Here is a 22067-nt window from a genome sequence, read left to right on the forward strand (position 1 = left end):
ATGGATGGCCATCTCCAGCTAGTACTTCAGGCAATTATAACTCTGTCTTTCCCTTCCTGTCTGTTTATTCACCTCTAGTACATCGTGTACATTCAGGAGCATAAACTGTGGGAAGCAGAGATAAGGGTGATGAAGTATGTGTACAGGGTGCCCAGAGAGAAGATGATGGCCTGTCCCTGGAGACACTCAAGGTCGGGCCGGGGGGACTCTGAGCAACCTGATCTGCTGTAGGTGTCCCTGTTCATTGCAGGGGAGTTGGGCTGGATGGCCTTTAAAAGTCCCATCCAACTTCAATAATTCTATTTGTTGGTGTAGATTCCAGTACAGCAAGCCCTCTCTCTGCCTAGGTTTATGGCAAATGGTGAATGGAAGTAATGCTTAGCTTGCAAATGACACTGAGGTTGCAAACAGATGCTTTGCTCCTGCGTTGTGTGCGTGGTGTCAGGCACGTCTGTGGGCTGTGCTGGCCCGGCTGTAGTTACAGCCAGCACACAGACAGGCCTGTGGATACAACAGGTTTGTAAGAAGCAGGGAGACTCATGAACTAAAATTAAATAGTCTTGTGCAGGATGTTTGTTTGTTGTTTCTGTCGGTGGTGACTTTCTGTTAAATTGCAAATGTGAAGCTCTAATATGAAGTGGCACTGCCATTTGGGTGGTGCACAGCACCCTCAGAGATGGCTCAGACAGCGGGCTGAAGAACAGGATGTATGCCTTCTGCAGGTTTCAGCCTAGTCACATTGCTCTTAAGGCCGTAGCCATCGCGTTCACGGCACTTAAGAGATTGGTATTTATTTTCTGGGACAGCTCAGGTCACCCCTGCCCACCAGGGCCCGGGCCTTCAGCGCCGTCTCCTAGGAGACGAGCAGGCAGGCGGCAAGCGGCGGGAAAAGACTACGGCTCCCAGAAGGCCCCGCGGCGCGGCGCGATGACGCACGGCGCAGTGACGCACAGGGCGGAAGTGGGTTCCCTGGCAGAGCGGCCGCCGGGTCCGGTTCCGGGCGTCGCTTCCGTGGCGGCGGCGCGGGGCGGGGCGGGGAGAAGATGGCGGCGGAGCTCGAGACGGAGGTGCCGGCCATTGACAAGAGCTTGCTGGAGTGCTCGGCCGAGGAGATCGCCGCGGTGAGAAGGGAGAGAAGCGCTCGGGGCGGGGGGGCGGCGCGGCTCTCGGGGCCACGGAGGGGCCGTGAGGGCCGGAGCGTGCTCCGGGCGGGGAAGAGCGGGGCCTTAGTGAGGCGGCGGCGTTCCTGCCCGACCGTGACGCGCTGCCGGAGCGCCTTGCGGGGAGCAGCCGGCTCCGCCCGTTGTCGTGTTTGCTTGGGTGGCCCCCAGCGCCCCGCACCGACCGGGACCGGCGGGAGGAGGCCGGGCGCCTTACCGCGCTGCTCCCGGCCTTCCGAGCGGAGGACGGGCGTTTTGCTGCCTGACGGCTCCCTGCTGCGTTCCCGGCAGCCACGCTTACCCGGAGAGCTGCGGTGGGGGGGCGGGGGGCTGCTTAGACTGTATGCATTGTGGCACTGGTGCTCTGTGACAGCGTTCTACCCCTGCCCTCCCCGTGACTAAGAGATAATTGGGGTGAGAGCTTGTGCCGACGTTCAGGTTCGCTAGGACGATAATAAAATGTAGGCGCTAGATTTTAGATGCTTGTGCGTTTGAGGAGTTGGATATATGTGTTAAACGCGTGTCTGTAGGATAAGTCCTGGAAGACCTGAGTTGCATTAGCTGCTTTCCAAAAGGTAATGTTATAGTTGAAATTATTATCGTGGTAAATCTACTTCGCAGGCAAAAGCTATGATTAAGGGGGCAAATGTGCATAGTTAGCTATATTCTAGCCGGTTTAGCTCCAGGGTGGGTCTACCTTCCCCTCAGTCCCAGAAATACCATCAAACACTTCATAAAATAGCACAAATCGAGTCCTTGCTGCCTTGCCTGTGTGAGCAGCAACTGCTTTTCTGGGTCACGCTGGATAAACCCAAGACAGAGGTCCGCTAAGTGGATCATTTTTACAGATTCACTGTAGGAACAAGTGCCATCTTAACCGTAGTCAACTCTTGCTCTTTTTTACTCTCCGTTACAATCTACAATTCAGAGCTCTAGCACTATCAAATTTATTATGTGCTGGCAATTAAATGCTCCTGGTGCTGCCTGATTGTGTAAAAAACAAACAAACAAAAAAACAAACAAACAAAAAAACCCACTGTGCTTGATTTTTTAGCTCTGTTTTTCTCCCACCTTTCTTAATAGTGTTACTTTGCTGATAGCACAACAGCAACCAAAGGAAGACCTGTCCAAAGTAACAGTTTCTACACTTCGCAATTCAAGCTCTTCTCGAAACATCGTAACTATAAACTCTGGAAGAACAATGATCAAAAAAATAAATTACTGTTATCTGCAGCATTACATTAAGCTAAAACACAGGTGTTCGTTTAGATGTTATTTAGCTGTTATACAACTAACAAAACATAAAGTAATGAAATTATCCTTTCAAAAGCTAAAAGGTATAAATTGTTTCGTGACTTGTATTACAAGTTTTGTTCTCCAGTATCTCTTGCTTAATTATGGACTTAAGAGGAATTCTTGATGGGCCACTAGATAATTGCTTACATAAATGTTAATTGGTTAGTGCTTCTTGGGTTAGTTGTTAGGACTGTCAAAAGTTGCTGCCCCTCTCTGAGGGGGAGAGGAAGTGAGAAATACGCATCACTTCTTAATAACAGCATCTCTAGGAAGAGTAGACCGTTCTCTTTACTTACGTGCAACTTCAGGGTTGAAAATTGGCATAGAAAACTTCCATAAATATGAACTGTATTTATTAAATAATACATTCCAAAGTTTTGAGTAATTTTACAGCACTTCAGTGCAGGTAGTGATTTAGAATAGTAGCATAACCTAGGTATACATGTACACATGTATATTGCACAACAGTATTTTGCATTGCCTTCCTGGAGCTCTTGGAGTGGCACTTGTCTCTGTGTCCTACTAGTCCGTACTGCCTTCCCTCTGCTACTTTCTTAGCCAGGATCTGATATTCAAAACTGTCTGAACAGTTATGGCTATAGATCTGGATCCATAGAGAGATTTAGGTGTGATGACATTTAGCATTGCCACACCTAACTTGCAGGCAATTACTCCCAGAATTTTGGGGATGGGAAAGCCGTTTACTCAGGGAACAAGATTTTATTTCTGGCCAGGTATTTGTCTGAGCTTGCTTGAGTGTGGCTAATGTGCACCATATAGTTTTCTAGACAGAAATTAGTAATGTACGGCTAAAAGGCTGTAATTAAGGGTACTTTGCTGAGAAAAAATGCAAGTGTAATTACTAATATGTGCTATGGAAAATCATGGAAAATGATCTTGTTGAATAGGAGTCATAGAAGAGGCTAAGTCAGTTGCAGTGTGATTGTGTCATTTCCTAACAGTAGCAGATATTTGGCACAAATGATGAAAAAAGAGGACAATATTCATGAGGTAGGGAAAAAAAAATCAAATCCTTGGCAATTAAACCTTTTTCTTTTTTTTTTTTCTTTTTTCTTCAGTATTGTCTGAGTCTTTGTGGTAATGGTGAATCATATAATCATAGTATTGCTAAGGTTGGAAAAGACCTTAAAGATCATTGAGTCTAACTGCAGCCTAACCATACTACCCTAACTCTAACAACGCTCTCTGCTCAGCCATTGACATTACATGTAAACTTTTAGATGGCAGGAGCTTGTTAGCAACCTTTTCCCATGGACTGACTTGGAAAAAATCCTAGCAAAAAGTCCTGGCTTTGACCATTAAAACAAGATCAATACAGACAGATTTAATAGATTGGTTGTGATTTTAAGGACTCACATTAAAGAAAAGGGAGCTGAGAAAAGCATACTAAGAGCTATATTGACAAATAAGTTATTTATTTGAAGTTGTGAATTAGAAAAGAAAAGTTTAGTAAATGAAAACATTGCAATATGTTAAAACCAAGAAAGGACATACAAAAGCAGAGAAAGAACAACACAACTGCCCTTAAATGGCCCAGATGCTCTGCTGACTCTTCATATTGAGAACTTACCACATAACTGCATTGTCTCAAACATAACTTCTTAAGAGAGCATCTAAGTAATTCAGAGTTAATCAAGCTATAACTTTCGATTGCACAAACCATTTGTTTTAATATAATTAATTATTTCTTTTCATGTGCTGTTTCAGGTTGACTCTGAATTCTTTATCTGAAGTTGTGTGGGGATTTCTGATTGTCATATTTACGAAGAGAAATGGCATGCTAACGCCGTTTAGATCATGCAAGATTTAATAAGGGCATACTTTCAGGACATACTCTTCCCATCTATTTATTTTTAAAGCCTTGCAGCCTTCATTTCCAATTTAGACCTCCATAAAAACGTAATCCACAAGGAATAATACAAATGATGTCTTTGAAGATTATTTTTTATTCTTTGTGCATGTGTATGTTCAGGGGGAGAAAAAAAGCCAAGAAAGAGCAGTGATGCATAGAGGGACAAAAGTAGAGAAAGTGGTGAATTTCTCAATGGGTTACAGCACATACAGTGATGTGGCTTCTAAAATCCCTGTCAGCACAGATTTTTTTTTTTTAACTGATTGGCTATGAAGACTCATAGATCGTTATGCTTGAAATAGTAATTCAGGTAAGTTATTTTAGTCATAGGAGAAACCCAAACTCCTTTATTTTCTTAGTTGGTTTGTCACAATTAAATGAGAGCTGGACATTTACCCAGTGCTGTGCTTGCCAGTCTCCTTGGGCTTTCTGTCTCTGCCTGCCTCTTTCCATCTCCAGGTTTCCGCTGTGCCTCTGTGTCCCCAGCTGGCAGCATCCATCTGCTCTCCATATAAATACAGCCAGCATACTCTAAAAGTCACTGCTAATGTTGGAACTTTTCACCGGTCATGAAAACATTTAAAAATTTGGTCTTTTAAATCTTATGTTTTTGAAAAGAACACAGCGTGTCAAAAGGATAAAATACGTAAACTAGTAGACAGATGATGCCTTTCCTAATGTCTTTCTCATGTAATCTTCTAGATTTAACACTTGGAGTTTTGTAATGCTGCTTTAGATTTGTAAGTTAGAAATAGAGTAAATCTTTCTGATGGGTAGAACTGTGGTTTGTATTTTTATTAATGTGTGAATTGTTTACTGTTTCTTTTTATTTTAAAAGAAATGGCTGCAAGCAAATGAGCTTCAGAAGGAAGTATACCAGCATCTGGCCTACTATGTACCAAAAATTTACTGCAGGGGTCCTAACCCTGCCCCACAGAGAGAAGACATGCTGGCACAACACGTGTTGCTGGGACCGATGGAATGGTATCTTTGTGGTGAACATCCTGCATTTGGTTTTCCAAAGCTGGAGCAAGCGAACAAACCTTCCCATCTCTGTGGTCGTGTTTTTAAAGTCGGAGAACCTACCTATTCTTGCAGGTAGTCCAAAGTAGCATATGGAACATTTCTGATTTGTGAAGAACAGAATAAGCTCAGGTGATAGGAGTATATTGTCCTAGTGAAAATTTGCTACCTCCAGTGTGTTTTTAAAGGAAACTTGCGGTTGTCTTTCATGAGAAGTGGGACCAGGCAAAAATAACATACATAGCAATACTTCTGTTTTCTGTACAAAAGAAATGCAAGAATAAAAAAGTAGTTCAGGTGAGCTGTCAGTGTGATTTAAGAGCGTTAATCAGAAGTAAGTGGGCAGATGCATGTCATGTAATTCAAGTGTTTAATGTCAGAAGTGTTTTAAGGTCTCTCATCATGAGGTAGATGAGACCTACCTGGGGGGGGGGAGCATGTTAGATCTTTTCAACCAAGGAGAAAACTCCTTCTTAGATGTTCTTAGGTGCTTTCTTCACACCCTCAAAAAAGAGTGGAGAAATCTAGGTGATGAGGTAGAGTGGGGGACTAAGATCTATTAGTAGTTCTAAAAGTATTTCTATGGTTTCTTTAGTACTTTTTGTTAAGTGTGGTCCCTAAGAATTTAAAAAACAAACAAAAAGAACTCTTAGGTAGCCTTATAATTCAAGTTAAATTGCATTGAAGTCTAGAAAGTAAAATGTTAATGATTAAATGCTCTTCTTATGAGCTGATGAAAACTATGGGAGTTCTGTTAAGTTGGGGTCAGGAGTAAGTACAGAATGTTTTTACGTTGTTGCTGTCAAGATGGTCTCTCATCTTCTTTCAATTTAGTACTGGACATATATGTAAAACTTGTACTGTTTTCTGTTGTATTTTCACAATTTTCTTTGATTTACAGCTGGTAATGAACAATAATGAGAGTTAAACTTTTCTGAGTTCGTGAGCATAAGTTATTTCATGGAATTCTTGTTTTTAAAGTAACTGCCATAATGTTCTCTCGGTGGTTGTTTTTACCCTGCAAAATCTGAGGCCCTTAATCTCAAGGTGCCTTGAAATCAATTGCCTTACATAAATTCATGTATTTTCAGTGCTTCTTAGGGAGACAGTTAAATGTAATGCATAATTGTATCCTTCACTGATTTAGCCGCTTGCTTCTATCTAATACAGCAGTGCTTGTAGACAGGACTTTATTATGCTCTCCAATCCTCTGATTGAGGAAATTGCATTTTTGGACCTGCTTAGTAAGCTTGTAGGGCTAAACTTAGAAGCAGATCTAGTCTGAGTGCTATCTTTCTTTCCAGTGTTCAGTAAAAAAGAGCCTTCTCTGATAACTGAAGATTCTTAGTGCTCATACTCTGTACTTGAGAAAATTTGCTTGGGTTTATATTGTGTACCAGTCTGTACTGCATTTTGTAGTTCATCTTTTCACTTGCTTATATACTTGTCTCATCTCTTGGAAAACAGTGGCTGTGTTACTCAAACAACATTTTTATAACCTCTTCTTTTTGAGAAGTTTTTTTTGCACTTTAATTTCTTCCCCTGTCCTGGAACCTATCCCTTTTGTCTTTGAGTAACATAGACAGTAGTCAAAAGGCTCATAATGGTGATACTTAAAAATTACCTGTTGTAGAATATGTAATTGAAGGCTAAAAATTGTTTAATGCTTTTTTTTTCTCCTGCTGTTTTCAGAGACTGTGCAGTTGACCCAACTTGTGTGTTGTGCATGGAGTGCTTTCTTGGAAGTATTCATAGAGAGCACCGATACAGGGTAAGTAATACTGGTGGGATATGTGATATATCATTAGTAGTTCTGTATGGGTGAGAAACTTCTTATTTATAGCTTCAGAATGTATGCATAATTTCAAAATGTCGGAGAAACACAAATTTGAATTAAGTCTGTACAATAATCTTACAGGGACTTACAGTGTTTTTATTTGAGTGTAAATTCTGAAGTTATTCTAAAATGTTGAGCAATTAAATTTTGTGCACAACAGTTAACTTTACAAATAGGAGCGTGTTATTTTTAATGTGTGCTTTTTAGAGAGTTCCACAGCATTAGTCTCCATTTTCACTCACTTTGAACTTGATGTTTGACTCACGAGGATTTATAACATGAACAACTTAGGAGTTTTGTCTAAGAACACCTGTTATTATAACTAGCACATCTGCACCTCACTCTGTAATCGTGCTGTTTGGAACGATAAAGCTTTACTCAAATTAAAAACATGAAAATCCAAAATAGGAAAGGTAGCATTACAGCTAATGAATTCAGAAAAACTACACGTTGCAACTGTGTTGTCATAAATCATATGTTAATTCTACACAGCCTTGGACAATAGAGATGTTTGAGCTTTTTGGTATAGGCAGATTGATGAAGTTTTCAGTCATCATAGAAATGAGCTTGATTTCACTGTTTTTTTTAATGAGGTACTGAAAAAGCTATCAGATACTGTGATCTTGATTTTGTAGTTTGGCTGTGACTACTTCTGTTAATGCATGTGTATGTTTATATGCATATTCACATAAACTATGTTGTTTTTGAATAATTATAGATGACAACATCAGGTGGAGGAGGTTTCTGTGACTGTGGTGATACTGAAGCTTGGAAAGAAGGTCCTTACTGTCAGAAGCATGAACTTAACACTTCAGAGACTGCAGAAGAAGAGGTTGAGACACTGTGTTTTGAAATACTGTTAACTCTGTGTGTGTGTGTGTGTGCATATAGGAAATTATTCAAATGAGCAGCATAAACTTAGAGATGCTTAGAGTGATATTTTCTACTTGAGGACTTTATTTTTATATATTCTTAGGCACCTGTGCAGCTTAACTTCAGTTTTCTTTGTTTTTCTGTCTTATTCTGAAAGTTGAAGGAAGTCTTCAATGTGAAAAAATGTGTATGTAATTACATGCTTGAATAAGCCAAATTAAGCTATCTGTGCAATATACATTCTGATTCTTACAAAGTAGACAGATTTTTTTAAATCAAAATAACTGGCCATTCTAAAAATGCCATAATGGTGTTATTGGATGGAAGTCTCTAAAAGCGTGTTTGCTATGAAGACGATAAATAAGGAAGATCTCTTCACTATTTCTTATAGCTTAACAAGTTGGATGTGTTAAATGAAGCTAGCAAAAAGAAAAAAAAAGTGGTATGAATTCCAGTTGTTGAACTTGATGCTTCAAAGCACTGATCTTGCTAACAATTTATATTTGTTCAGAAAGCTATTTAACGTGTTTGGGGAGGAAGAAATGATTGATAGCTATGTAAAATTACAGATACCATCTTTAGCTTGAGAAATCTTCATGTCTTAAGTTACTGAAGACCAAAGGAGTATTCTGCCCTTATACTCTTTCCTAACTCTCTCTTATTACATTTCAGAAATGAACGTGGCTAGTTGGACTTCTCGTCTGGCCACTTAGAGCTGTTCTAATGTTATGTAATTTGTGAAATCTCTTTTGAAGAGAATATATAAGAAAACTTTTTGTACTAATTTTGCTGATTTCTTGGTTTAAGTGAAACAACTCTAACTGTATTGCAATGACAACAGTTGTAAAATCTGTCCTCACTGTCTCATTGCTTAGAAATTGCTGCATGGCCTTGCTACTTGGTCTACATGCAACTTACATTACAGGGGACAGCATTAGAGGACTGATGTTCTGGAATCTTGGGTGAACTGCTGGTGCTATGTTTAAAGATAATTATGGTAGTTAATGAAAGGTGGCAGTATTGTGAATGGTGGAAAAACTAAGGTACTGAGCAGATTGTGTGTTTCTTCTTAGTAAATGGTGGGATCAAGATTGCTTATTTAACGCCATATGTGAGGGACATCAAGGCACATTTACTGAGCAGTGTAGTAGCCTGTTTTCTCTTTGCTCAGATATGTGTCTTTTTGAAAGCGCAGGGAATGAAGGTAGTGCAACTGTGTAAGGTTTGCCTTTGCTTTTGGTGATTGATTACTCTGCATGCCCTAGATAAATTTTAAATGACTTAAACCCAGAAATGGCAGATATTAACGTTTCTGTAAAACTTCCAGCACTGGAACAGTTTGCCCAGAGAGGAGGTGGATGACCTGTCCCTGGAGACATTCAAGATCAGGTTGGACCAGGCTCTGAGAAACCTGATCTAGCTGTAGGTGTCCCTGTTCATTGCAGGGGAGTTGGACTGGATGACCTTTAAAGGTCTCTTCCAATTCAAATGATATTATCGTTCCAAGTATTCAAAAAGAATGTTGGATTGTGTGGATGGCTGGAAAAACTTTACGGGTTTGCAGTGTAAATACACTTTTTTTTTTTACAGTATGAATGCAATTTACAGTGTAGGTAGAGTATACAATTCACAGTACAGGTGAATTCCTGACTATCAAGAGCTTGCTGTAAGTAATGCAGACTTGTTCAGAAAAGATTATTGTGTATGGCTTGATAAACTTAGTGAAGCACAGAATTTGCTTCTATCTATTCCTAGAATGCAAATTCTGCTACTGTAATAGTGTTGGCAGAATAGGATATTTTAGTGTTCCCTTTCCAGATTTGTAAAAGAAATGGTAGCTGTTTAGAGAATCAAAACTTTGAGAGCTGATGGTTGTGTCTTGGCCTACTTTTATTTATAACATCTTATATGAAGTAGTAAAAGAAGAAACTCATCAGAGAAGAGGTTGTTAATGTCTGTTTACGCTCAAATCCCATGAAATGGTTTGGAAGGGAATGGTAGTGTTGCTTGTACTAGTTGACTGAGGATTGAATTTATTACAGTCTTTACAGGGAAGGAAACTACGAGTGTGTGGCTTGGTAGTGGTTCTCTTTTTCTGCTTCAGAAAGAAGCTTGGCATTTGCCAGCTGAGGTGGCATTCCTCTTCCTCCTCTTCAGTTCCCTTAGCATGCATCTCTCAGTATACATATGGATTTTGGGATGAGAGGCTGGAGAGCAGCCGGGCTAGAAGGGATCTAGGGGTTCTAGTTAACAGCAAGTTGAATTGTGAATCAGCAATGTGTGTGCCTTGGCATCAGGTGCAGGGCACCCTTGAGAGTGCAGAATGGGCACAAGTGGATGTGTGTTTCCCATGCAAAAGATGAATAGATGTCTGTGAACGCGACTGACATGTGAGCAGATCCTACTGTAGCATGTAAGAGACTTGCATCATAACTCATGATCCCTGCATGTGTTGTTTGTAGAATCTTGGTAGTTAGGACTTCTGCCTCTAAAGGCATACTACCTATGAAAGAAAGCATTAAATGCATATTTATTTGTATTTTGCATTTAATTAAGTGGAACAAAGCAGTTATTTCAAATTATGGTTTTTGAATACATTGTGAAAAAAGCAGATTCTAATGCAGCTGATGTGGAAAGAGGGAACACTTAAAGTGAAAATTCGAGTGATCAGAGTCAAGTTAATGTTTGGACATTGAATACTAGATTACCACTTTGCTGATTCTTCTGTGAAGAACAGGGAAAAGAAAACAAGCTGACTATTAACTGTTCCTTTCAAGTGGGAAGTTATTTTAAGGAAGACACCATTAAGGATGCTTGCATCATCTTTGGTGTAAAGGCATGCAGATTTTTCAAAATACCTGTTCTGAATAGCACTCAATTTCTCAATTCCTGTTTATTTTTTCAGGATCCTCTTGTGCACTTACCAGAAGATATGGTAGCAAGAGCTTATAATATCTTTGCTATCACATTTAAATATGCAGTAGATATATTAACATGGGAAAAAGAAAATGAATTGCCTGGCTTAGAAATGACGTAAGTATAGTATTTGTCCTTCTCCTTTTAAACACATGTACATATTTACAATAGAAATATAGATTCTTACTTTAATCCTGTTTTCTCTTTCCTGACTTTCCTCTTTCCCCTTTTTGTCAGGGATATTTTGTGGACAGTAGACTAAAATAATTGCCTGTGTCTTTAATTTGTGTGACTATACATCCCATTTCTTTCTATAAAGATGGTGAAATAATTTTTATGATACATTTGTTTTCCTCAAATTGAGAAGAAATATTACTACAATGCAATCCCTCGGAACAAATGGTATAATAATTCCAAAACATTGAAACTTCTAAAATGCTATGCGAGAATGTTTTGAGCAGAGCTGTGCAGTAAGGAAATATGTTCTCCTTGGTAGGGAACTATCAATTCAGAATCAACACATGTTCAAAAGTAATACTCAGACCTAAGTTTTGTCTTATGATTTTGCTCATTTTGGTCTTTAACTTCTATGGGAACATGCAACTTTCCTGCGGAACTGAGATGTTCATTCCTTATTAAATAAAACTGTGTAGCAAAGGAAGCCCAGGTTTGAGTTGTGAGCTTGGTGGAAAGCTTTGTTAAACTGGGGGGTTGATCTTTTACATTTGAATTATATAACTTATAATTTTTAACTTTGAATTGTATAAATTCATTGCTTGCTTTGAAGTGAGAAGAGTGACACTTACTACTGCATGCTCTTTAATGATGAAGTCCACACCTATGAACAAGTTATTTATACTCTTCAGAAAGCTGTCAACTGCACACAGAAGGAAGCTATTGGTTTTGCAACAACAGTAGACAGAGATGTAAGTAAATTCCTTTCTAGAGCTTATACTTACACTAACGTTTATTTTATGACTACACATACTTTAGTTTGTTTTCTCAAAGTGTGTGGTTAATGTGATTAAGCCACGTGTGACAGGTTACTAACTAACTGACTGAGCCAAATTACATTTGAAATTGAATATATTTTTCACCATAATTCTAGTAAGTCTCATGAGCATAGATACCAGGGTGTTTCTTAGCCCATTTTGTCAAGAGCAGGCAGCAGCTTTAGCTCATTGCTTGCTCTACACCAGGGAGTTTATGCTGGAAGACCCCCTGTGCTTGCTTCAAAACATGGGAAGGGAGTAACAGCTGTCAACTATGAGGAAAAAAATCCTGAATTGGTTGCTTTTGTTCCTGTGCTTGTGAAATTGTTTGTGGTTTTTAAATTTAATTTTCTCTTCTCATAATTGTTAGATGATAATGGCAGGAAGAGGTAAAGCATTTTATGCAGTACTTAAAAAGAACAATGAGTTCAGAAAAATTACGTGCTGAGTATAATTTTAACTAGTATGTTGATCTGAGGAACGTTCTCCCAGCTGCATTTGTCTTCTGGCTCATGTGATTATAATTATTTTTAAGCAAGGGCATCTTTTCTTCTGGTTAACTTTCTAGGGACAGCTGCATCTTGTTGCTTGTGCCATAGGTCTGTTACTGTGAAAATGTGTCCCTTTATATTGTTTTGATTTCTTACCCCTCTTGTTGGGGGGGGGAGTGGAACAAGGAGCATCTCTTCCGAAATGGCAGTGGGAGCACTGCTTTTTAAAAAGCATTGGAATGTCTGAAATATTTAAGTATTAAGAAAACTGCTATGATTGAGTATTTGATATTTCAAGTAAAAAGTAATAGCTGTGCCTTAAAATCACTAATTAATATACACAGAAAATTTGGTTTAGCATGTAATTGTATATATGGCATAGTTTTGTTTTCTTTTTAAAAGTACAGCATGCATTTTGGAAGCTCAAATGTCTAACTATATGTAGTACTTTCAAAAGATGAAAATGATGTGAAAACAAGAGTGGCTGTCTTGCACCTGAAACTTTTCCTATGTCTTTTACACTAATGTAAAACACTGTGTTTGAGCTTCTTGCTTAGAAACTGGTGGTAATGTTACTTTCTCACAAATTTAAAGGGCCGTAGGTCTGTCCGATATGGAGACTTTCAGTACTGTGATCAAGCAAAATCAGTGATTGTGGTAAGTAGCATCTACCTGTTTTCCTCGTCTAGCTGAAAGATGGTTTTTGTACAGAGTTTTGTGATATTGTTACTGTCGTGACTCTTTATATAATATAAAATATTGGAAACACTACAATGCACATGGGATAGGTAACAAAATGCAGTTTTATGCTATGTTCTTGTTTTTCTCTTATAGTCTAGCTTGCACCCAAAATCATTTCCCAGTAAGTTACTAGGCAACTTTTGCCCTCAGAAAACAGTTAGGAACTTGAAATGTAGTTCTGTAGGGTAATACTTCAGTTCAAATCAGTGAAGTTAAACTACTTTTCCTCTATAATATCAAATTGTTTGTCTTTTTATGATAGCCCCAGCCACTGAAATTGTAACCGAGGGATTGAGTCCAAGTGCAAAACTACATTTTCATTTTTGCATATATTGGGGAATGTGTGTTTATTCATAATATGTATCACAAGATCCTTCCATGTAAGAACAAGGGTTTAAGCAGTGAGGTTCTTAATTACGTGCAACAACATACAGATAATGCCACTACTGCTGGAAAAATGATACTGCAACTACAGTTACTAGACTTGAACTATTTTTAAGATATTTGAAAACATTAAGATCTCTTTAAAGATTGTTAAGCAATTTATTGAACTTGCCACCTGTGCAGTTGAAGAAAAAATTACTTCTGTAGGTACTGTCTAACTTAAGGTTACTACCACAGATGAGGAGATGTTCTTTCTGGTTTCTAATTCTACTTGTTTTTCATTTTTGAAGTCTGTGGATGATAAGTTTCTTTTTTAGTGGGCTGCTGTGTGAGTTGCATGTCATGTTGTGAGGAACAAATGTGCACAGTTGTTTTAGGCTGTGTGTGAGACTGCTTATCAGTAACGTGCAGTAGATCCATGTGCATGTTGATAAAAGGAGGAAAGTGGATTGGCCTAAATATGTTGTTATTGCATAATACTGTCATTCAAATACTAGTGGGATAAACAAAGTTCAGATTTTTTACTTCTCTATTTAGTTGCTAGTCGTTGGAATATGTATTAATATTATAAGTTATTGAAATTAATCATAGGAATGCTGTGTTTCTGTACAATAACGTGTGCTAGCCCTCATTAAAAAAGCATTAACTTTTTTTATTTTTTTAAGAGAAATACCAGTCGTCAGACAAAGCCATTGAAAGTACAGGTTATGCATTCATCCATTGTTGCCCATCAGAGCTTTGGTCTGAAGCTCCTAACTTGGCTTGGCAGCGTTATTGGATATTCAGGTGGGCAAACTTGAACTTTTTTGAGAACCTAGAGAATATTTGCTTCAGGAGTTCAGCTTGTTTCATAATGTTGCCTTCTTATTTCAGATATGCGGCATGTAAGGTAAAGTAATTAATAACTTGTCAGGCTTTATCTTTTTTTTTTTTTTTTTTTTTTTTTTTACTTATGCTGAAGTGCTGTTTTAACTTACATATGGTGGTGCTACCAGTTGTGGTGAGTCTTCTCACATACTGTTTTCTGTTTAGTTGGTGTTGAACAGAATCTGGGAATCATTGTCAAATGCTGCATGCCAGCTAGCTATTTTTTCAGTCCCTAGTTCTTTTCAAACGAATGCAGTAAGCTGAAAATAACCTCTCTGCTTAGACAATACAAAATTAATCAGAAGTCATTTGATGGTGATGAAAGTGGTTGCCTCAGGTTTGTTGCTGTGGAAGTGGAACAACAGAGAAAGTGTGGGGAACTGCTTTAGGATAAGTATAGAAACCAATGAAGTATTAATCAGATGTTTAGAAAGAGGTTTCTTCAAAGAAACAGTATGCACAGTAAAAAAAGATGCACATTAGCACTTTTTTGGGAAGACTTTTTTTTTCTGGTGTGTTTCTTTCTCTGTCTTGATGAATTAAAGTTGTGAGGATGCAGAGCATGAGGGGAAATAAAAGGAAAATGCATCAAACTACCAGAGACTCCCAGTGCATATAAATGTAGGCATAGTCCCCTGCACACTGTGTTTAATGAATCTGTAAATGTTAACAAGAATTAATAGCAGAGCACTCTCAGCTGTAATGTCACGTGTAAATTCTTCCGTGTAGATGCAGGATTTGTTCACGGATTATATATTAAACTGATACTTAGAAAAAAAAGGCAAAATTTTAAGCATGGGTTCTGTCTATCATGCTATTGTTGATAGATAAATAATTGGTTTGTATAAGCTTATTTTTAAGATGCATAAATCAAACTTCTGAAAAATCATTGTAGAAGTTAGTTCAAATACTTTCTAGTGTTGATGGCAAATAATGTATTTGCTGGCAAATAATAGATATAAATAGAAAGGAGAGGCTAAGAGGTATTTAATTTGACATACTTTTTTTTCAGTCTGATTTAACCTGTAGACAAGCATTGTATTTCTCATTTTGTTTGAGCCCAGTTCTGTGCCATGTTATTTGTGCCAGGTACCAAGGTCACTAATTTTAGTACTGAGTTGCAACAGCAAAAAGGTGACGTGAATACATTAATGAAAGCAAGACACCAAACTGCACATAAAAGCAGAGAATTTATAGTTTGTTTTGAGTGTGTGTGAAGGCAACTCTGCAGAATTTCAGTCATTGAATCCATTGTACTTTATTTTTGCCCTTCTGAGTCATAATGTTATGCAGTAAGCAGCGTGTATATATTATTGTCTGTGACCTGTGTATTCAACTGCTCAAATTAACTTCGGACCTTGGCATGCAGTCATATAATATAGGTCAAACTGAACTGTGTGGTGCATGGAGACACGACCTTGCTATAGTGGTTCACAAACTGTATAGAACTGCATCATGTAGTGCATGGTATGGTATGCGTGGCACTGAGCCACTGCCAATTCTACCTAGGAAGCTGAGATGTCTCAGCAGAGTGCAGAGATGGTGGCTTAATACTTAGAAACCATATTATTTTGTTAGTGAGCAAGTTACTTGCAGTCAGCAGCTGGGTTAAGCATATGATTGCCTGTGTTATGTTATGTTGAAGATTCAGTATAACTTGTTTGTTCATATGACAGCAATTATTATTACTTTCCATTTGGAAAAAAAAGCAAACAAAACAATAGAGAAGCTTTACTATAATAGTGGGTAGTAAGTATACAGAAAAAACTGTCATGTGTGAACTTTTATTTTTGGTAGGACTCTCAATGAGAAAAATATGACCCTGAAATTAGCCTGATGTATAAGTATTTATATTTGTAAGCCAGTAGCATTTCTAGGAGCACATTTTTATTTGATAATTTGAAACAAATCATTCTGTTCGGTAGTTTTCATAAAGTTCAACCATGTCTCATAAGGCTGGTAGAAGACATGTAAGGTATCAAATATTTGTGTTTCTGTCAGCAAAATAGGAAGCGTTTTCTGGTTGTCAAGGTAATAGGGCCAGGTGTCTTCTGTTGTGTCTTATGAAAACTCTGGCATGTCAAAATAATGAACAAGTTTTGTGTTGAAACTATTAGTAACTTCCATCATTTCTTTCCATTAAGATGGCCTTCGTCGAGTATTGTGTCAGGTTGGTTTACAGGAGGGACCAGATGGTGAAAATTCTTCTCTTGTGGATAAGCTGATGCTGTATGATTCTAAACTGTGGAAGGGTGAGTTTTTTTTTCCAAGCTTTTGGAGAATGCTGAGGAATGTTATGTATGATGATTTTCCCTTGCTGCATGTGTAATCATTTTTATTGTAGTGTGTTAGTGAGGTGATTTCCTAATTTGTTAGGGTAACTTCCTTCATGTAAACAAGATGTAATTTTCAACTTTTACATTTCTATTTCGAGGCTAATATTTCTCTACTTATTCCTGTTCTCCATAGTTACTCTGTATTGAGCAAATAATTGATAGACCTTTGATTTAACTGACCTACAGAAAGAAATAATACAAACATGCTTATGTTTCTGAGGTACATGCAGTCAGTTCTTACTGGTATTGATAGTATTTTCTGGGGTACTGCTCAGACACACATTAGAAATTCAGAGCTAGATAAGCTGATTTTTCTTTTTTTTTAGTGGAGCTGCTCCAGCTGATAAAAATTTATTGCATTTCCCAGGACTTTCCATGTAGCTGCTTCCCTTTGGCTCCCTTCAGGCCATCCAAATCCTGTTTGTTCTGAGGAGCGGTTTCATTCTTGTTTACCTGACTTGCCTTTCACTTGAGGGTTTATGTTCTTGTTTAGCAGCTGAGTATTATTTGATACAGGAATAGTAAATAATGCCAGTCGAAGCGTTTCATTTTCTGTGCTCTTCATTCTTTGCTACCACCTGAGAGACTTGGTCAAAGCAGCTTTTGCTCTAAAGTGCAGATATGCTTCATTCTGTAAGAGTTTATATTTCTAAATGTTTCCGTAGTATATTGTTAGAAAATAGTGACACATATCATTCATTTTTCTTGACAGGAGCTAGAAATGTGTATCACCAGTTATTCATGAGCAGTCTACTTATGGACTTGAAATACAAGAAGCTTTTTGCTATCCGTTTTGCAAGAGTAAGTATCTTTCTTAAAAGAGCTATTAAATGCCTAAACATTCTAGTGAAGAGAGTTTAGTTAGCATGTAGAACTTCAAATGAACTGTTGCCAGAATTATTTTTTTGAATGTGGAAAGTTGAAATGGAATGCCAACATTTTATTTCTGTCTTCAGAATATTAGTTGAAATGGCATCTCATCTGGTGAGAAGGTAAACTTTCCAAGTTCCCCAGAACTAAAGTAGCTCACGTGTTTTGTCTTTACCATCAGCTATGCAGGCTCTTCTTGAGAGCTAATTGCATCTCATTGCTGAGGCATAAGCTCTTACAGCACTCCAAAAAAAAAAAGTGCTGAAGTTCAGTTATGCTGATTGGTATTTCTGCAGTAAGTAGTACTTGAAATGCTTTAAATCACCAATGCAAAATTCAGCTCACTTTGCTGATGACAAGTGTGTGTGTGTGTGTGTGTGTGTAAGAAATAAAATATTAGCCTTTATTGTGAAAATGAGTGAGTAGTTCTCACTTGTGAGCTGATAAATTATGTTTTTTGTACAAAGTATTGATATAATAACCTGTAAGAACTACTCTTCCCTTAATCGTGGAATTAAAATTTCCCAGAGCAGTCATTTAAATTAAAAAATCAGGTCAGTGTGGATTAGAGGTGAATTTCCCCTTGTTGTTTAGAATTACCGGCAGTTGCAGAGAGATTATATGGAGGATGATCACGAACGAGCAGTGTCGGTGGCTGCTCTGTCTGTCCAACTCTTCACTGTACCTACTCTGGTGAGTAGTGCCTGTCTTTCTTTTAAAAACTGATAGTTGGCACTCCTTGCCTCTTTTTGCCTCCTTCTTAATAGAACTATGAGCGATTGCAGAGTGATTTTATGAAAGATGACCACGACAGAGAGTTCTCAATTGCTGACCTCTCGATACAGATATTCACAGTGCCTTCTCTTGTAAGTACTAAAAGACCAAAAAAGGAAATCTTTATTTGTTGAAAGCCACTTGAGGTTCTTGAATCCAGACCACGGATTTCTTATAACATTACTGTCGAAATGTGGGGCACTGCTACTGCACGTGAGTCAGTCTGTTTACATACGTTACTATGGGTTTAGAAGTTAAAGAAGTTGAGCGCTGCAAAGATTGGATCTGACTTCCCAGAGCGGGCTGGCTATTTTTTGTTTCATTTTACCTTTTTATTTTAGGATTGTGTTTTGTGTATTCGATGCTTATTCAGAGAGACACAACATTTACATTTCTCATTACAGCAACTTGTGGTTTCTGTTTGTAGAAATCTCCATTGTGATTTGCTTATCGCAGTTTCAGAGCGTACCTTTTGGGTGCAATTTTATAAATGATCCACTTTGTTTATCTTAATTTTCTAGTCAACTTCAGTGCAGGCAGTAATTGTCTCTTGATATTCCCCACTTCCTTTGATGCTTTTTGATTCAGTCTGTGCCTTCTTTCAGGTTTCCAGTTATTTTTTGTCACAGCGCTTCAAGTTATGTTTCACCCTGTTCACTAATACCACCCATCATTCTTGAGCTTATGCTTGTTTTTTGCTCCAGTCACCAAAGATGTCTCTCTTTGCTTGCAGTACAAACTGATGCTTGGAGCTGTACTGAAAATAAGAGTTTGTTTTTTTGTAGCTGCCTTTTTTTATTTGTTTCAAAAGTGAATGCTTTGGAACCCTCCCAGATTTAATCGAGCTCTAAAATTCAATAGTACAATAGCATTTTATGATATTGAGCAAAGTTGTTTTTTTTAGTTTCATAGAAGTGGGTGTTATTAATGGGAATCTGAAACCTCAGGATCTTGTTTCCATGGGTCAGGGCAATATTATGTAACTTTTAATTTTGATGCTGACAATAAGAATATTGCCATTATTCAGTCTTGCATTTATCCAGCTAGTATTATTCATTTTTTTTATTTGATGGATGAGGTGATACAGTATGTTTGTCTAAATATTTCATAGGAATTTCAAATGCTTCCTTAGAGGAGGAGAGTTGCAGTTTCACTTCTACATGTTTTTTTATTTCTAAAGCATGCAGAAGGGTAGAGCAAATGGTCATTGGCTAGTTTTATAGGGGATAGAATAGGGTGATGGCCTGAAAGTAAAATAGGAGGGAACAACTCTTTTTTTTTTTCTAGGTTTTAACCCATTTTGCATTCATTCTTAGTTGAGTAAATGAATTGAAGAATGTTAAAACCTCCCCAAATAACATTTTCAAACTTGTGTTAATAATTTGAGTTTGAGCTCTCAAGTAACTGAGGTTGCTTGGTTTGAAGGATGATTGGTTGTGTTGACAGTAATTTATTTTTAATGTTATCCATCAGATTTTCCCCCACAGTAGCATTTTAAAAACTGTGTTTGGAGTATCATTAGCAACCATAGAACACAGAAGCTCTAGTCAACTACTGCAGTGCCATTGTGGTAGATCAGAGGAGCCCATCTTCTTGAATATACTAGCCACTCAGATAACAACCATCATGGGTCCTGAAAACTGCAAGACTGATACAGTTTACCTTGGAGAGCCAGCAGGGTGAGAGAGTTCTGGAAGAGTTTGCAAGTAGGAGATGACAGTAACTTCTTAGCACCCCCTATGCTGTTGTGGGGTTGGGTTAAGTCAGGCTGGGTGTGCCAGATTGCCCTCTGGCAATGCTGGACTTTGTCATGGGTGTTGATTTGTTTCCTGCAGTGCATAGAAATATGCATTGGCCAGTGATGGGTATTAAAGGTCATCTCACATAATTTCTGTGTGGAAATTGTTCTTCATAGCTCCTTAGAAGTTCAGAAAACTCACCATTTGCCACAGTGCTTGGCCTTTTGTAAACAGAAAAACAAAACAACTGTTGCTACCCTAAAGGGCTCATACTTAAATTACAGCAGATACTTAAAGAGAGGTACAAGTTAATTAAGTTAATTGCAAGAAAGATAATAATATGTTTTGTCATTAATTACATGCATAAGTTAGCAGGAGCCTAATCATAGTCAAATGTCTGTACAGAAAGGGACTGAAGAGAGATTTGAATTATGATAATTCTGATTAGAATACATTTTTCTTCTGTGAATATTTGGAAGGTTGACTTTTAGTATATTTCTCTATTTTAATTATCAATGTAACTATTTTGAATAAAATGTCATGTATTTTTTTTTAAACTTGCTGGTGGAACGTGAAACTCTTGTTCAGTTGTCTGTTAGTCACAGCAAATTTCTATATACTTTTGGTGTAGGCTCGAATGCTAATAACAGAGGAAAATCTCATGACCACTATCATCAAAACTTTTATGGACCATTTAAGACACCGTGACATCCAAGGCAGGTTTCAGTTTGAACGTTATACTGCTCTACAGGCTTTCAAATTCAGGCGTGTTCAGAGTCTTATCCTGGATCTCAAGTAAGTATATTAGCTGTGTGCTGATTCGATCAATTGAAAGAGAAAACAGGATTAAAATTAACACTTGTATCTGTTTCTAATGTATTCAGGTATGTGTTGATAAGTAAGCCAACTGAGTGGTCAGAAGACTTGAGACAGAAGTTTCTAGAGGGTTTTGATGCCTTCTTGGAGTTGCTCAAATGTATGCAGGTATGTAAATCTGTGAGTTATAAAATCTGCACCGTGTTAAGATTATAGCAAGAAGTTAGCTAGCGTAATATAAAAACTGAGAGGGTTCAGTGCACCCTCTGTTTTATAATTTTAGGACAGTGTAGTTTCTGGATTTGCTGTTTTTGTCCTGAAACATGTCTCACCCAACTTGTTTGTTTGTTGTTTTAGGAGGCAGTAAAAAAAGACAAGTGGTTCAAAAGGAAAAATGTAGTTTGGGGCTTATTTTGCAGTTGTATGGGCAGACAAGACATGTTCAATTGTATGAGCAGAATCTGTCCAATTTTAACTAATTTACCATCTTATTGAAAGATGCAGATACTACTTCAGTGCTAGCAGAGTTGATCCTTGTATCAAAGCATATATTGTCTGTACCATAGAGGTAGATGTCTTTGTTGAGATTTTTTAGTCTTTTCATGTGCTGTGTTGTCTTGAGGAGTATTTTAAAAGCAGCGCAGCTTTTACAAAAGCAGATTTACAGTGTGATCAGTAACACATGAATCAGAATTACTCACATTTTTTTCAGTTCTTCCTTAGCACACCCATCTCAGTGCTTTAGCTTTGTTAGCCTGCTGACAACAGTCTCTTGAACATAATTTCTCCTATATCATGCTGTTGATTTTCTTATTTCTTATACCAAGTTTTGTTTGGGTATTGTGGGTACTCAGTCTTTACTTAGCATTTAACTGCGTTTCTTAATACATCCCTAGAAAATTGATATTTATAGGTATGTATAGCATATATATATATCTATATATACCTATATATCTATAGGTATATATACTTCTATATAGATAGAAAATTTATAAATTTGCATTTATAAAGCAAAATAAGTGTTGAAGATGATTAGTGTATGTATGTAAACATCCTTTGAAAAGAAACTTTTCAAGGTG

General features: G+C 37.8%; 1 protein-coding gene across 3 annotated transcripts in view; it reads left to right on the forward strand.

Moving 5' to 3' along the window:
* Window positions 1-1016: 1016 nt before the first annotated feature.
* Window positions 1017-22067, forward strand: part of UBR2 (ubiquitin protein ligase E3 component n-recognin 2) — a 51720-nt gene continuing 30669 nt past the window's right edge. For 2 of the 3 annotated variants that reach the window (XM_004935342.5, XM_015283848.4), the window contains exons 1-13: window positions 1017-1121; window positions 5168-5427; window positions 7045-7123; window positions 7908-8021; window positions 10968-11095; window positions 11766-11904; window positions 13056-13118; window positions 14252-14372; window positions 16598-16705; window positions 17502-17590; window positions 18427-18525; window positions 20804-20967; window positions 21057-21156. In XM_004935342.5, the coding sequence (XP_004935399.1) occupies window positions 1044-1121; window positions 5168-5427; window positions 7045-7123; window positions 7908-8021; window positions 10968-11095; window positions 11766-11904; window positions 13056-13118; window positions 14252-14372; window positions 16598-16705; window positions 17502-17590; window positions 18427-18525; window positions 20804-20967; window positions 21057-21156 (1542 nt within the window). In that variant the 5' untranslated portion in view covers window positions 1017-1043. Of the gene's footprint in view, window positions 1122-5167; window positions 5428-7044; window positions 7124-7907; window positions 8022-10967; window positions 11096-11765; window positions 11905-13055; window positions 13119-14251; window positions 14373-16597; window positions 16706-17501; window positions 17591-18253; window positions 18353-18426; window positions 18526-20803; window positions 20968-21056; window positions 21157-22067 lie in introns of all 3 variants that reach the window. The other variant, XM_419446.8, reaches the window with a different exon arrangement.

This window comes from Gallus gallus, chromosome 3 (assembly GCF_016699485.2).
Source record: "Gallus gallus isolate bGalGal1 chromosome 3, bGalGal1.mat.broiler.GRCg7b, whole genome shotgun sequence".
In the NCBI taxonomy this organism is placed as follows: Eukaryota; Metazoa; Chordata; class Aves; order Galliformes; family Phasianidae; genus Gallus; species Gallus gallus.